Source organism: Fusarium musae, chromosome 1 (genome assembly GCF_019915245.1).
Source record: "Fusarium musae strain F31 chromosome 1, whole genome shotgun sequence".
NCBI classification, from domain to species: domain Eukaryota; kingdom Fungi; phylum Ascomycota; class Sordariomycetes; order Hypocreales; family Nectriaceae; genus Fusarium; species Fusarium musae.
The window spans coordinates 5991555-6006883 of record NC_058387.1 but is presented as its reverse complement, the minus strand read 5'-3'; the positions used below and the strand labels follow the sequence as shown (position 1 = coordinate 6006883).

The window sequence follows — 15329 nt, the reverse complement described above, 5'->3', positions numbered from 1 at the left end:
TCGTTTGACGTGAGTATAGTTATTGCAGTGGTGTTTCTAAGAAGAGGTTATTCCAGAGGACTTATAGGCTTTGAATGCTGAGATATCAAAGACGTCAAAAGAAGCACAGTGACGTCATGCTGAGCAAATGGCCCCTCATAACGTTAATGGCTTGCTTAGCAATCTGTTAAGATTGTCACACAAAATGCATGCACTGACTAACAGCCCATTTTGCTGTGGATAAGGTCTTTTCCAGCGCAATGGTTAATCATATCGGTAATAAGCTTGATTTTCAACCAATCGAATTTACATGACGTTCATTGACCTCTCTTCTAGAAATTTCCTAACAGCAGATCCAAAGGCCAAGTCCGACCAGATGAACTGGTTCAGTATTTCGCTTGTATTAGACCACGAACAGTGAAGGCTGGGTCTTTCGAAACTCGTCGAACATAAAAGTGAGGTGTAACCTGAACGGACAGGCCCATCTGGAGCAAATACTCCGCCAATACATATCAGCCAAAGCAACAGGTCGGCATGCTCGTCCCAAACGGGTTCATAGCGGACTTTTTCAATTTCTCTGAGAAGTTGCGCAGTAATATTGGACTTGCAAGTTAGCAAACGCTCCCAACGGCGTGAATGGGGACCTACGGGAATCACTAAAGCGCACCAGACTTTGCAGCACAGCATGACGGAACACATGTACGCTGCGAGATGGCAGGCTTTGGATATCGGACAAGTATTTGGGAGGGCCTGGAGACGAGATTGGATGGATGCTGTGTGACTGTTGATGTTCACCGAAGAGACTGGACGGCCGGTGCGTTGATAGATGTTTCTGATACACTGGAGAGCGTGGATGTCTCTGACTATATCCAGGAACTCTTGACTGAACAGATGAGATCGTACCTGGAAGCCTGAAGGTAGCTCAAAGAAGTCTGGAGCTATTGTGTCTCGTTGCCAGTGGAGTTCGGTGAAAGTGGTATGGTCGACTATGCGTTTTGAGCCCACCATGATTGATGAGTTCAAGTCCTGCCTGCCAAAGAGTAAGAGGGCGTTTCTGAGCAAGTGGGATTATCGATTGACATACCAGAATATGGCGCGCTTGATGCCTTGAGTGAGATTCACAACGACTGGCTCACATGCATTGAGGAGGTATTGTATTGCACCCATGTGAAGCTGAACTTGAGAAGTTGTGCCCAGCCGTGCCTGAAAAGTTAGCACGATCATTCCTTTAAGAGAGCGACGCGACGACCTCACCTCAACCCCGACTAATAATAGTATAGCACCAATAGTTGACTCCGAAACGACTTTGTCGGGCGTACTTATCCTTTCACGGATATGCTGGATCGCTTGACCTCGGTATACAAGGCATTCTCTATTAATGACTCCTCCATTCGCAGTGAAGGCCAAGGAGAGCATCACAGCATTTAAAAGAGCAGGATCAACAAGACCAGATCGGAACACCGATTGAAAGTTCTGAAAGCTATCCTCGATGCTGAAAACAGGCTCGGGAGCTTGACGTGCATTAACTGAGACATATCAGTAATATGCCTAAGAGTTTATTAGAGAACTAACAGTCGTTCAGTAAAATCTGAAGGCGTTTGGAGTCGACGGCGAGACTTTGGAAGGGATCGAGCAGACTTGCTGATAGCGAAATGGGCGATGAGATAGTGCGCTTGGTGCATTGCCTCCTGCAGATACTTCTCGATTGTTCCCGTTCATCTTCTACTGTTCTCACAGAAAAGTGTTGCATTGATTCTTGTTTCAGTTGTCTTTTTTTGTCTAACGCCTGTTTCACTGCATGTGATCGAGCGAGGCGCTGGGCAGCCTTATCGCTGGTCTTATCTGGAGTCCCCTGCACCGGAATGAACTGAAAGTGCGCCACTAACCATGGTCAGTACAAACTGTAGTGGTTGACTGCGAAACATACTTTTTCCCCCAAGGTTGGGTCCTTGCAGCGCTCTGAGTATGCGTCTCTGGCAAGTATTATGGTGCCATTCAATGATCTCGTCTCTCTCTGCGTCCCGTCTCACCGTAAGCTTGATGCTGCTTAGAAATCGTCCACCGCAAGATCCACATTTCCCCCTAATGTAGATCAGCTAGACCGACTTGGGCATCATCTCGTTTCCTGTTTCGGAAGTATGTCGTTGCTGCATCGAGGACAACCTCATTTCCATATCTTGACCGGTTTACGCCTTGACAGAACGAGGTCTAAGTGTCACCGCTTCACTGAGATATGGTTTATAATATGGTCATTTTCATGGCAGATTTATCAGCTTGTAATCTCAAAATGGGTCCCTTCTGAACTTTTTGTGTCATCAGTCTGAGCTGGCGGATATAAAGAGGGCAAAACGGACGGACAGTGGAAGGAATACACACAAGTCAATATTCAGTGAACAGCCTTCAATTCATCAACTATACTCAATACAACTTCAATCATACCTCATTCAACATGTCAGAGTCACGCCTTTTCCAGCCCATGAAAATCGGCAACATCAAAGTCCAACATCGCATTGGCATGGCCCCTCTTACACGCCTCCGAGCAAGCATTGACCGTGTTCCTAACGCCCTTATGAAGAAATACTACGGTCAGCGCGCTTCCATCCCCGGTACCCTAATCATAACCGAGGGCACTCTTGTCTCCCTTGCTGCTGGTGGAGGTTTTGCTAGAACACCTGGAATTTGGAACCAAGAGCAGGTCTCAGCTTGGAAAGACATCACCGATGAAGTACACCGCAAGGGCAGCTTTATTTTTGTGCAACTGTTTGCCATGGGTCGTGCCGCAACTGTCGAAGTTGCAAAGGACGAAGGAATCGACATTATCGGACCGAGTGCGATCCCGATTGAAGGCAGTCCCGCCCAACCTCGAGCGATGACCTTGGAAGAGATTCATGAAATGGTAGAGGCCTCCGTCACTGCGTCGGAGAATGCCATAAAAGCCGGCTTCGACGGTGTTGAGATCCATGGAGCTAATGGCTACCTGCTCGACCAATTCCTCCAAGACGTCAGCAACCAGCGCAACGACGAGTATGGAGGCAGCATTGAGAACAGGTCCCGTCTCATCACCGAGATATTGGAACGCGTTGTCCAAGCCATCGGCCCAGAGCGCGTCGGTATCCGTCTCAGCCCATGGAGTACCTTCCAGAGCATGCGCATGGAAAACCCAATCCCTCAGTTCACCGACATCATCAACAAAGCCAGCCGACTAAACTTGGCCTATATTCACTTGATCGAGTCGCGTATCTCCGGCAGCCAAGACTGTCATGAGCATGGCAGCGAGAAGCTTGACTTTGCATATGATCTATGGAAGGGACCTTTCCTTATTGCCGGCGGGTATAAACTGAGCGAGGCGGAAAGGCTTGTTAACGAGGAGTATCCTCATAAGGAGATCATGGTCATGTTTGGAAGAAACTTCTTGGCAAATCCTGACTTGGTGTACAGGATAAAGGAGGGACTGGAGCTCAACCCATACAAGAGGAACACCTTTTATACCAGCGATGTCGAGGGTTATGTGGATTATCCATTCGCAGTCAGAAAAGAATCAGAAACTTCTAACTGATTTCAGATCAGTTGGACTATTGTTGCAGGTCGCTTCTTGTTCGGGCATTGCATCTGAGGCCTCGGCCGTGTTCCTTCACAGAGGTCGTCGTTGTATTCCTTCTCTTATACTAACCATTCAATCTCAAATGTTGACTGAAAACTCAAAGCGGATTCCACCAACGATTCTGCGCGATTTCTCCTCGCGGACAAAATGTGTATGCACTTTCATAGTAACCCCCGTTCCCAATGCTTTTTCAGACAGCCACCTGCAACCCCTACCATAGCCACCGAATAATCACCGTCTAAAGTACTTTACCCGCTATTCAAGAAATTTCCAACTCCATATCCAGCCTTGGTTCTCTTCTAAGAGCGGATTGTCGAGAATGGAGTCATCAGGATCATATGTATTATCTCCAGTGAATAGACGGCTGGCCGCTGTTTTCAATAGTTAGTGTTCATAATATCTGGCAGTTTTTGCACAACAAATCAAAGCTCACCTTCCTCATACTCCAAGAGCGTGTCGTTTAATGAAGTGTCAGCGGACACGCCCATGTCTTGATCTGCGAAGTTCATGCTCACACTATCGCATTTAGTCAACTGATCCATTATTGAAAGGGCGTATTTACTTTAAGCTTTTGCTTTCGACATCTCTCGCAAGCGTTGGTAACTTTGTGGCGATTGGTCTTCATTAAGATTGCTGGATGCCGTGGACTATGGAAGAGAATGTTGCGATGATTAAGCGAAAATGTTCGGCGTTACTCTTCTTCTGTCGGAGAACTGTTTATCTCCTAAGGACCCCAAATGCTTGTGGGTCCTGATGGCGTGACAGCCAACCAGTGCTTTTGCTTACATTAGCTAAGCGATTGGCTTTGCGGCCTGTTATTCGTCTAGCGCGGGACCCACAAGCATTTGGGGTCCTTAGGAGATAGTAATTCCTTAACCTGATTCGTCGGAGCCGGCGCATTCGGCCGAGTAACTACTATGTGACACCACCTATTTTACATCTTCGGCCTAACCTTACATGCCAAGCAATTCCGTCCCCTTCCGAATGTTCTCAGTATCCTCCGACTGAGCTGTCGGCCATGGGCTTGAACGTAAACTTACTAGGCTGGTCCGTGATGCCTCTCTTAACCGCTTCCTCCATAATCGCAACTGTAGCTGTAGCACCGATCCGTGTAACGCCTAGCGACATGACATGTAGCAAATCGTCGAGGGTGCGAACGCCTCTAGAAGCTTTAACCTGGACATCCTTGCCAGATTTCCCTACCATAAGCTTCAGATGAGGAATAGTGGAACCCTTGTAATTATACATGCCGTTGGCCTGCTTGACGAACCCATAACCGGTTGATGTTTTGACAAAAGCCACTCCAATGTCCGTGCAGATCTTGCAAAGGTACCCAATGTGTTCCTCATTGAAGTAGTCGTTTTCAAAAATGACTTTCAGAATAGCCCCGCCTTTGACAACGGCATTGTTGACTTGGTGAATCTCTTCAGCAACATATTCCCAGCCACCGCCGAGTACTTTGCCAATATTGACGACCATGTCGACCTCATTAGCGCCTTGAAAAGTAACCGATTCAGCTTCGAAAAGCTTGACGGCAGTGCTGCTGTTCCCATGCGGAAAGCCAATGACGGGACAGACCATGACATTACTGTCCTGAAGTTCCTGCTTAGCCATGGAAATAGCATATGGTTTGACGCAGGCTGTGGCGACGTCGTACTTTTTCGCGATGGCGAGGCCTTGAAGAATATCGACGTCTGTCATGGTGGGGTGCAGAAGGGAGTGGTCGATCATCTTGGCGATCTGTCTCAGAGTGACTGTGATTGTTGGAACTCATGGTGGCTTTGTAAGTGGGTGATTGCTGTGACGATGACTTTATTTAGACGAGGGGTGATGATGTAGTGAGATGCCTATCTGCTATTGCATCGGGGTCATGGACCTCATGTCATAAGTTCTCCAAGTCTCGTACAAGAACGCCATTGGCAGTCATGACGGCCAGCTTTCGTTTTCCTTTACGGTAACTTGTTCCACCGGAAGACAGGCTACCCGTCGCCGGAGTGGAGAGGCTAATGGGCATGCCTAATTAGGTATTTCCGTTCGTCTACAGGCGGCCGTCTGAAAGAGCAATAAAATACTACCAGAGATACTTATTTCTTTATGGTATACGATATTGTTATTGATAAGGGCTGCTGAAGTGACCTGAGACAGTCTACTTGAGAAGTCTATTTCAAGTGCGACTCAGGGGGGCGTCGCGGACAGCGCCGGGGAAGAGCCGTGGTTCTTATGTAGATTTTCCATCGGTATCGAAAATATGCTGGAAAGTGTCAGTCTGAACGACCTTACTCGTGTCCCCCGGTTCACTTACCGACAGCGATTCGAACAAAAGTCCCAATGATGCATTCTCAACTTCCCCGAATCCCTCTCCTACCAAATTAGGCATTCTTCTTTCGCGACGTTCAATAATAACCTGGAGATTGTTAGCAAGAATGTAAGTAACATCGCTTGTTGCCGGACCTGTTCGACAGTGTCTGTCATGACGTATCTAACCACGACGACTTGCGACTCGCGACCCAGCCGGAGCACTCTATTTATCGCCTGCTCTTCAATAGAGGGGTTCAATTGTGGCTGCAGGAGATAAATGCGTGATGCAACAGCAAGGTTCAATCTAACAATGAAGAAAAACTCAGAAATCATGACACTAGCCAAGTGCGACTGCAAACCCACCGTGCGTCAACCATCCGCAATGTCATAAGTAGAATAGTTGGGCCATTTGGTGACTGAAACTCCTGCAACACGTTGGTGCGTTCGACGAGTGACCGTGAATCATCGATCACACCATGTTGGATGGAGTAATGCGAAAGAAGGTCGCTGACTAAGGTGAGTGTCTTCCTCCAGGAAAGAGTACGATGCTGGTGGATTAAATGATGAGCTGTTTATGTTCTACTAATGAAGATAATTGGATAGCTTGCCTCTTTTCTGTAATATTCTGTTGGATATCATGCAGCAGAGAGCGTAACTTAGAAGGATAGGCCCCGATAGAGAGAGTACCGCCAGTCTGTCCCCTTGTGCCGCCTTCCTTTTGCCGATCTTGCATAAGCGGAACACTTGAAAACTCCATTTCATCTTCCTGCTGGCAGGCTGGACAAGGGTATTGCGGTCCAGGAGACTGGGGCATGCAGGTGCAACAAACCAAATGGCGACAGGCGGGTATGAAGCGTCCGCTATCCGTCCGATTAGCTTGACCAATAGAGTAAATAGTATCAGAGCAGATAGCGCAGATATTACGCTCGTGCTGCTGGAGATAGGTGAATGCGTCATCTGAGTCAGATGGAAGATCTGTAGGGTCAAATTTCGGATTGTCGATTGACCTGCCGTTGTTGCAAAAGAGGCGCAGTTTGAGGGCCGATTGAAACACCACAAATCTCATCTTCCTACTGCTGTGTGCTCTCGCTACCATATCGATTTGTCTTTTACCTTCCTGAACAAGACTGTCATACTCCTGCCTCTCGGAATTAGTCAGCAAGACCTCTCGGACATACGTGACCGGTTTCAGTGGCAATATCTCTCGTGTTCTTCTCAGGCAGACGGTTTCTAGTAACATTCGTAAATTCTTGAACCGGTTATCGGAGGACGAAGAAGGAGTTTCCGGGCTTGCGATGAACTTTTGGAACGTAGGAGGATCCCAAAGGACTGGTACCTTAAGAAAAAATACAAGTGCTCCAAGGTCTTCTATGTCCTTTCGTATGGGTGTTGCCGTTAGACACCAGCGATGCTTTGCTGAAAGCGCGACGACGGCATTGAAATGGTTGGATTTCCGATTTCGAATAAAGTGTGCTGAGAGGTATGTTCGTCAGAATATAGAATATAGTAGTTTTTGTGTCGGTCTCAAACCTTCATCCAAAACGACCCTGAACCAGTGAACGTTGGATAAAGTACCGCGAGATGAGTCGTTCGCTAATGTGGTGTATGTCGTGAATACTATGGACCTTTGGTACAGTAGATGCGCCTCTTTGTGCCTTTGTGTACCAGTATGTCGGTGAAACGATAAGCTCCCGGCATAGGTATGTCTTATTTATTTGTTAGTTCAGCTGGCGTGTCATAAAAGATGTCAGAGTGCTTTACTTTCGAATCTCTTGAAGCCAGTTGTCCATCAAGGCTATGTTCAAATCAGTTTGGCACGTCCTTTCTTTTTTCATTTTGGCATAAACACTTACGTATTGATGAAACCACGATAAGTGTTGCTCCAGATCGTTGATTTGGATTAAGAAATGCATTTGCCCGGTCTAGTGACCCTGCTATGGTTGACAAGATGATCAGGGACTTCCCTAGTCCCATCTCATCTGCCAGAATTCCACCTTTGACTTCTTCCTGTCGTGAAAGAATTGCTCCACTCGGCACATGATGATTACTGCTGGTGTCAGTATAATGTAGTTGACTCGGATATGTTGTTCTTACCAAGTATCATCCGCATCGGTGCTGTTATACTTCCAGAGGCTGAGTTTGGAGGGAAAGGTACCAGTCTCTCGCTTGGAAATAAAATCGACTGCTTCCTTTTGGTGTCTATAATTTATTAGCATTATCTCATAAGCATAAAGGTGGCGAGTAGCATACGCGAAAAGCTCCGTCTTAATGCGGCTATCGACTCGAATGTCATGGCGGAGATTATTGTACGTTAGTGAATTAAGGATTTCACCAACCGCATCTGCATCATAAGCTTGATTATCTTGGCTAGAAACCCGGCCTCCGGTCTCCACCACTTCTGCTGGGCATAGAAGGAGAGTTTCAATCGATTCTTGCTCCGGATAACCCTCCATTTTAAAGAAGTGTGGGTTATAGTACTCCACGCCCTCTAAACCGCACCGAGGGAATTGGAGATAGGCGCCGGCTCTGGAAAGAGTTCGACCGATAGATTCAGCATCTTCACGGCGTCCATATATGTTGAGCTCTATTGGGAGGCTTGAGCCAGTTCGTACGTCCCAAGGGTCTCCCTTCCAAACACAGATCTCACTAGGGACGTAAGCTAGGGTATGGATTTGGTAGTCTGAAACGAGGGACAGTATGAGTTTGCATAACCTTTTGCTCAACGTCGCGAAGATAGAGTTCTTGTAGGTCAATGCGAAGTATTGTCCTCGTTGCACGACATTAAGGAGCCGCAAGGATTGCCGTGGGAATACATCGCTGCTCAATTGGGCATTCTCTTCAATGATCTAATTTTTGGCAGCCGAAACCAGTTAAATGATAATTCATGTATCATATTTTGCAAGAAAGCTCACGCATCCTAAACATAATTTTATCTCTGGAGTGTTCGCCCATAGCTTTTCTTTGATAGTTGATGTTGGAACTGGACTAAACGAGCTTCGTTTATGCTTCTCTAGGGACCGTGGCCTTTTCAGTGAGTTCTCAGGCATTGTTAGTACATTGAAAGATAAAGTAGATAAAGAAGTCAGTAAACGAGATGCAAAGTTGACCGGTTATTGTTAAAAGAACGCAACTTAACATTTAGATTTCAACTGGTGCTTACGCATTTATTAACCTAAGGGCACTTCTTACCCCTCATTGCTTTAGGCAGCAATCAGCCTTATCTATATTTAGCAACACACTTACTTTCAGCTCTTAATATGTCCTACCGTCAAGCCACACTGCAAACATTCAACCAATTAAACAAAAGGTATCTACAACCCCGCTCCGTTCTGTCAAGACTTTGTACTGTACTCGACTCTGCTTCCCTTCTCTTTCCTTTACTCTGTTCAGTCTTTCCCTATTGAATGGAACTGAGTTTATTATATTATTATTGCCTACATAGGTCCTTGTTTGGAAGTAATGGAAATGGATGATTCCCATTTGTCTGACATAGACACCGTGCTTGAGAAATTTAAGCATAGCTTGAGAAGCAACAGAGACCTGGAAACATTTAGGGCCACTACATTAGACGCATTGAAGAATAGCATTGCGAAGATACAGACCAAACAGCATGCGCGCCGTCAACTGCAGGACCTGAATCGCCTGGCACCTTTCCTCGAGGCTACTACGCAGTATGGCGATGTGGCTCGTCATCTCTACAAGAATGGTGAGATCATGCCATTTATTTGGGTAGGCTCTTGTCATACTATCATTATTGCCGATAACTTACATTATGATAGGGGCCTATGAAATTTCTCCTCGAGGTAATATATCTGCCACTTCTATAAGTCTGCTAGCTGACTTCTTCATACAGGAAACTAGTTCATCTAGCTATCCTAGCAAGGCTTTTGATAAGCTTGTTGGCTTGTACGAAAAGGTTGGAGAGGCAATTCCTCTTCTTCGACAGTATAAAGACTTCTTTCTTGCCAGGCCGCATGAGGCGAAAGTTCTTGTACTCATCTACAAAGAAATCAATATGTTTCATCGAATTATATTGGATTGCTTTCAAAGTGTTGGTTAGTTGCTAGTGCTTGCTATGAAGCCTTCCAGAGACTCTGACAATGCAAGTGTAGTATGGGAGAGACTATTTAATATTAACCTGGAGAAGAGTAAAGATGGACTGCATTCAATTATATCAAATCTAACTCGACATCGAGATACGATTCAGAACCAGGCCAATCAGATTCAAGCAGACAAGGATGGGACAACGCTACAACAACACTTGGAGACCATGAAAAAGGGAACAAATGATACATCCGATTTTCGAACACCTTCGGCCGCCCACAAGGGGGTCCAGGCAGCATTGGATGTACCCCAGACTGATTCCGGTTATGTGTCCACCCTTGCCAATGTCATCCATGATAATCATTCAGTCGACGACAACGTTGACGATGCAAGCACTGAATACTCTGCAACATCGAGCATGAACCTTCTTGAAGCTGATATCTATATCGAAGCATTTGCACGTCGTTTGGCCCATCATACTAGCGGCTTATCGGCCAACAAAACAACACAAGCTCGAATTTCTACTATTCTCCCTTCTTTACTGCAAGCGTTTGCTCTGCAAGTCGGCCACCAGACTCACATACCTTTAAACAGAAAGGCCATGGCTTTTTTTCATAGATATAGAAGGTAAGTAGATAAGTGCGAAGTCCTGGGAACCAAGGCTAGGTAATCCAGGCTAAGGAGGCGGTTCTAACCAGATATTTCTTAGAGAAATCGCGGAGACATTTGAAAGCATTCAATTCAAGCAAGATCACGAAAGTATACCAAAGGCCTCTCAGCCGTCGACGTCGGATGAGGCCATAGACCGACGAGGTTTCTTTTACGCCTGGATCGACCGTGTGGAGTTTCCATCAGGATATCAGGAGAACGACCAAAGCCATCCGGCAAGCCCGGAACCAGAAATCACAGAGCAAAGCCCAGAGCAGGAAGAAGATTCGGTTGACAGTTTCTTATCTATTGAAGAGAGTACAATTCTTCGAACCACAGCCTTTGAATGGCTGTTGTCTCGACTACTCAAAGAATTTCACCTGGCCCCAACTGAGCCATACTCCATGCAGTCAATTGGTGAAGGGATACTAGCAGCTCTTCCACCACCTCGATCCATCAGTAGGAAAGCTCCCACCCCAACATACAGTGTTTCCATTGAGCTTGGGTGTAAGCTATTTCAGTTTTTTGAGAGGCAGAATTACTCAAAGCATCCACATGAAGTATTCGACGGTATTATAGCCTTGACAGGATCTGGTTACGACGTGCAGGCTGCTACGTGCGGTCAGTACCTATCCCAAACTTGGCCTTCCACTGCGCCATACATCCTTGAGGTGTTGAGAGACTGTTTGATGTTGAGACCTGGAGCTCCACAGACCGGTAGGCGTTCAACCACCTAGACTCTACAGCCTTCAATAACTGGCTTTATTAACTTATTGTCAGTGTCGTATCCAGATGGAACCACCCTCAAAATGAGAGTAGACACTTGTGCGTTGATAGCGGAGGTCAACGGAATGGCTGCTACAGTTGCGGAAATAGGAGAACAGCTCGCCTGGTTGGGAGCCGCTTTCCGAGAGCGACCAGGTGAGAATGGGCTCATATGCTGCATACCTAACATCATCGTCATACCAAAAGATTTGCCATCGTTCCTGTCTCACTCTCAACCCGCGCGTAGGGTTGATTTCAGAATACATTTCGACGTGGAGACTATTGAGGGAAATCAAAATACGAACGGCCAATGCTGGCAGTCTCTGTTCAAGAGTCCAATCCTTGTAAGGGGGTATCCTATCCCTCGCCGGAGCGAATGGAATGTTGGACTAGAAGCCAGCCTCGACATTATGGCCGGCCTTGCTCAAGCCGATCAGATACATGCATTCGGTGATAACTTTTACATCAAGGGGTATTGCACGATGCTAGTTCCTACTCGTCGTTGCAGTGATATCCAATACTGGCATCTTATCCACCGAACGGATGGGGGTCGATTGTCTCACTTTCCTGATGACATGACTGAAGAGCGATATGTAGGGAGTATGAAAGAGTTGGAAAATTTTCGGCATATTCTGGGGTGGTGCTCAGAAGCTGAGTCTTTCTTTGGTATGTTTACCCTCGTCTACCTGTGTTGTTACTATCCTTAATATCACGTTAGGTTTATTTAATTCATCCCGCCCATCAATCACTTGCTCAATGCTCCCAAAATGTGTTGAGGATGCGGCCCTTGCTGGGGAAGCTTACCAGAGACAACGTCCCATCGCAAGAATATCCAACTACTTCCCTGTTACAGAGGACACGGCCACATCAATAGGTTCAATCGACTATGATTACCGACTCCAGCTATTGGAAGCACAATTCTTCCTTTTTTGGGACGAGAAAGAGAAGCGAGGATGGCTTATCAACGGTGCTACTGCCTTGTTACATGCTGTGGAAGAATGCGTTACACCTGATGTAAACGGCGCTTCCCGCTCTGCTTTGTTATTCAGGGGGCATGCCTTCGAGAAGGGATACAAAGGCTGTAGCCCATTAGTTGTTCAGATTCTAAATGACAGGAAATACCAGAAACTTCCACTGTACGGTGAAGGAAACAGTCACACCACCGTTGGGGACAAGATCAAAGAGCTGTGCAGCATATTCGAGTACTTCGTCGATCTGCAAAACCACTCAAAAACCACAGACAGGCTCCATGGCAAGTCCCGAAAGTATCTGGAGGGCTGGGATTTTGAGGATGTAGTCAGCAACTTCAGGACGTTTCATGCACGACAGACTACCCTAGAAACACTGGGGATGGAGTGGGTTGACTTCATCCGCGCTATCAAAGCTGTGACCCTTTTTGGGCAAGGTTTTGGTGAGATCATTCAGCCACACAAAACCTGCAGGGAATGGACCACCCTGCCGAAAGGGAAATACTATATTGCAACGCTCATCTCTGATCTGCGTAAGGTGTTGAAAGAGCATGGGCACTGTGGTGATGGCCATCTACGACTTGGCAACAATTTGATATGGCATTCTGCAACGTCTGGATCTGACTTTTGCAAATGCGATGAACTGGGTCAACAGATGGGTGGACGCCACCGTTGCGAGCCAGTGCAGGTATGCTTTCCCTTGAACTTGGCTGAATCTCTAAAAGCAAGGAAGAAGAAAATACCAGACATTAATGAGGGTGCTCTGATATTTGGCCATCACTCTCAGTTTCCATGGTTTTGGGATGATGTCGGTTTTCCCAAGAAACGGCAAGACATTGAAGCCCTTTACTTCCCAAGAACAATTGAAAAAAGCATCACCTTATCGTCCGATAGCGGTATTGGTTCGTCTATGTCGAGATCCCAGGTTGAAACTCCGGATCGGCAGAGGTCGAGGTCGCAAGATAGCTTTGCTGAGCCATCATGGAAGAAGCAGAAGACGGCAACTACTACATTTCCAGTCGAAGCCAACTCTCCCGCAAATCAGCATGAAACTTACGTGGGTATCATATGTGCTTTACCACACGAGCTAGCGGCAGTCAGAGCAACATTCGATGTGATACTGGAGAAATACAAGAAAGTCGAGGGTGACACAAACTATTACTTTACTGGCAAGATTGCTCACCATAACGTTGTGGCGACGTGCCTCCCAAAGATGGGAACAAATAATGCGGCATCGACTGCGAAGGATATGAGCCGCAGCTACAATCCGTCGCTATGTCTTCTAGTCGGCATTGGTGGAGGCGTGCCTTCGGCAAAGCACGATATACGGCTCGGCGATGTGGTTGTAGGGAACTCCGTTGTCCAGTATGACTTTGGCAGTGAGACAGAGGCGGATTTCCAAATCAAAGACCGTGTTCTGCAAAGCTCGCCGAGTGATGTGGAAAACCTCGTCAGCTCGCTGTGCTCCGACCCAGTTCTCATACGCAGCTCAATTGACCGCTACCTGGGCGAGATCACCGCTAAGGAAGGTATGGCTCATTACTGTCATCCAGGGCACGAACGAGACATTCTTGATCAGTGCTGCTCAGCCTGTCGCTCAGTACATCAACCATGCGAGCATTTCAGAGAGCGAGAGCAACGGATGGATTCTGGGGTTAGGGTTCACTATGGAAAGATTGCATCAGGCAATAAGGTCATCAAGCGTGCAGCATTCCGAGATGAGATCGCGGCGAAGTATGACGTCAAGTGCTTCGAGATGGAGGCTGCTGGCATTGCCAACACAATGCCGTACCTTGTAGTTCGGGGTATTAGCGATTACTGTGATGGGAACAAGAACGACGACTGGCATGAGCATGCAGCGGCAACAGCAGCAGCATACGCTAAGCTACTACTCAGTAAATATCATAAGTAGCAGGGTGAGCAATAAACCAAGGATTTACTATCCTTCGAGGCAAGACTTTTTATGAGCACCAACGATGACCTGTTCTCCTTCAGAGACTATGGCGGTTGAAGGCAGAGCTGAAATTCCACACTAACGAATTTTCATTGGCTGCAGTCCCCTCTAGCGCGTAGTCGGGAGTGTTCCGGTTCGCCATTCATCTAATCTGAGACACGGACGAGAGTCGAGAACTCAATAGTAAGACTAGCGTTTCGATAGCTATGTGATTATGTGGGAGACACAGATTTATGGCTAGGAGGCTTGAAATATTGGGCATGTGTGCAGCAGATGAGGAGTCACCTGGGAAGCAAGCTGCGGGCGTCGACACTTTATAAAAAAAGTGACGCATCCAGCAACAGTGATATAAGTCTGATGACGCGAGCATCTCCAGTACCCAAACTTCTACGCCTCGTTGGGAGATTTCGAGCTCACTAATATATTTACTATTTACTCTGTTAGATACCCGCTTGCTGTTCCCAAAACACAATGTCAAACACGAACCCTAATCTCCCAACTCCCGCGATCAATGCAGCGACTTACTATGACGTTGGTACCCAGGAGTTGAATCTTTTCATTACCTATCCCAGCGGCTTCTCTCTCTGGCCAAAAGGCATAGTGGTCAACCTCATCACACCCCCATCTACATCCCCAACCAGAATCGGAAACGGAGCCCCAGTCTTTCCAGCCAATTCGAATACGGGAACCTTAGTGATGCCACTGGCATTGACTTCGGCTTCTCAACAAGGCCAACTGACGGTCGCCTCTCTAGACGCATCTTGGGATACGGGTGCTCCAAGCGATCCTTGGCAGTTTCCTGCAATCACCTCATCGCCTTTAACCAGCCCCGCTTCGGCCAGTTTCAATTCTCTCGGATCTGTCCAAGTAACCTGGACATGGATTGCGGGAATGGGTGCAACTGGACAACAAGTTGCACTAATTATTCCGGGCGAGCAGCCGATTTCAACGATAGTTGAAAGTCCGGATGTTACTGCCACCTTCACCATGGCCCAAGCCAATAATATGTTCTCGCCAGGCCAAACGGTCACCATCCAATGTGCTGCCATTTTACCGGGCCTGTGGGCTGCTC

At 47.0% G+C, this 15329-nt stretch overlaps 4 protein-coding genes across 4 annotated transcripts; 2 read left to right on the top strand and 2 right to left on the bottom strand.

Moving 5' to 3' along the window:
* Nucleotides 1–2428: 2428 nt before the first annotated feature.
* Nucleotides 2429–3535, top strand: J7337_001844 (uncharacterized protein; the record flags this gene model as incomplete). The annotated part of the gene is made up of 1 exon (XM_044819577.1): nucleotides 2429–3535. The coding sequence occupies one exon, from the start codon at nucleotides 2429–2431 to the stop codon at nucleotides 3533–3535; it is 1107 nt and encodes a 368-aa protein (XP_044687279.1).
* A 1035-nt stretch (nucleotides 3536–4570) lies between these two features.
* J7337_001843 (uncharacterized protein) lies at nucleotides 4571–5311 on the bottom strand (the record flags this gene model as incomplete). The annotated part of the gene is made up of 1 exon (XM_044819576.1): nucleotides 4571–5311. The coding sequence occupies one exon, from the start codon at nucleotides 5309–5311 to the stop codon at nucleotides 4571–4573; it is 741 nt and encodes a 246-aa protein (XP_044687278.1).
* Nucleotides 5312–7968: 2657 nt separating this feature from the next.
* Nucleotides 7969–8331, bottom strand: J7337_001842 (uncharacterized protein; the record flags this gene model as incomplete). The annotated part of the gene is made up of 2 exons (XM_044819575.1): nucleotides 7969–8077; nucleotides 8129–8331. The coding sequence occupies 2 exons, from the start codon at nucleotides 8329–8331 to the stop codon at nucleotides 7969–7971; spliced, it is 312 nt and encodes a 103-aa protein (XP_044687277.1).
* Nucleotides 8332–12091: 3760 nt separating this feature from the next.
* Nucleotides 12092–14215, top strand: J7337_001841 (uncharacterized protein; the record flags this gene model as incomplete). Its single annotated transcript, XM_044819574.1, has 1 exon — nucleotides 12092–14215. The coding sequence occupies one exon, from the start codon at nucleotides 12092–12094 to the stop codon at nucleotides 14213–14215; it is 2124 nt and encodes a 707-aa protein (XP_044687276.1).
* Nucleotides 14216–15329: the final 1114 nt, after the last annotated feature.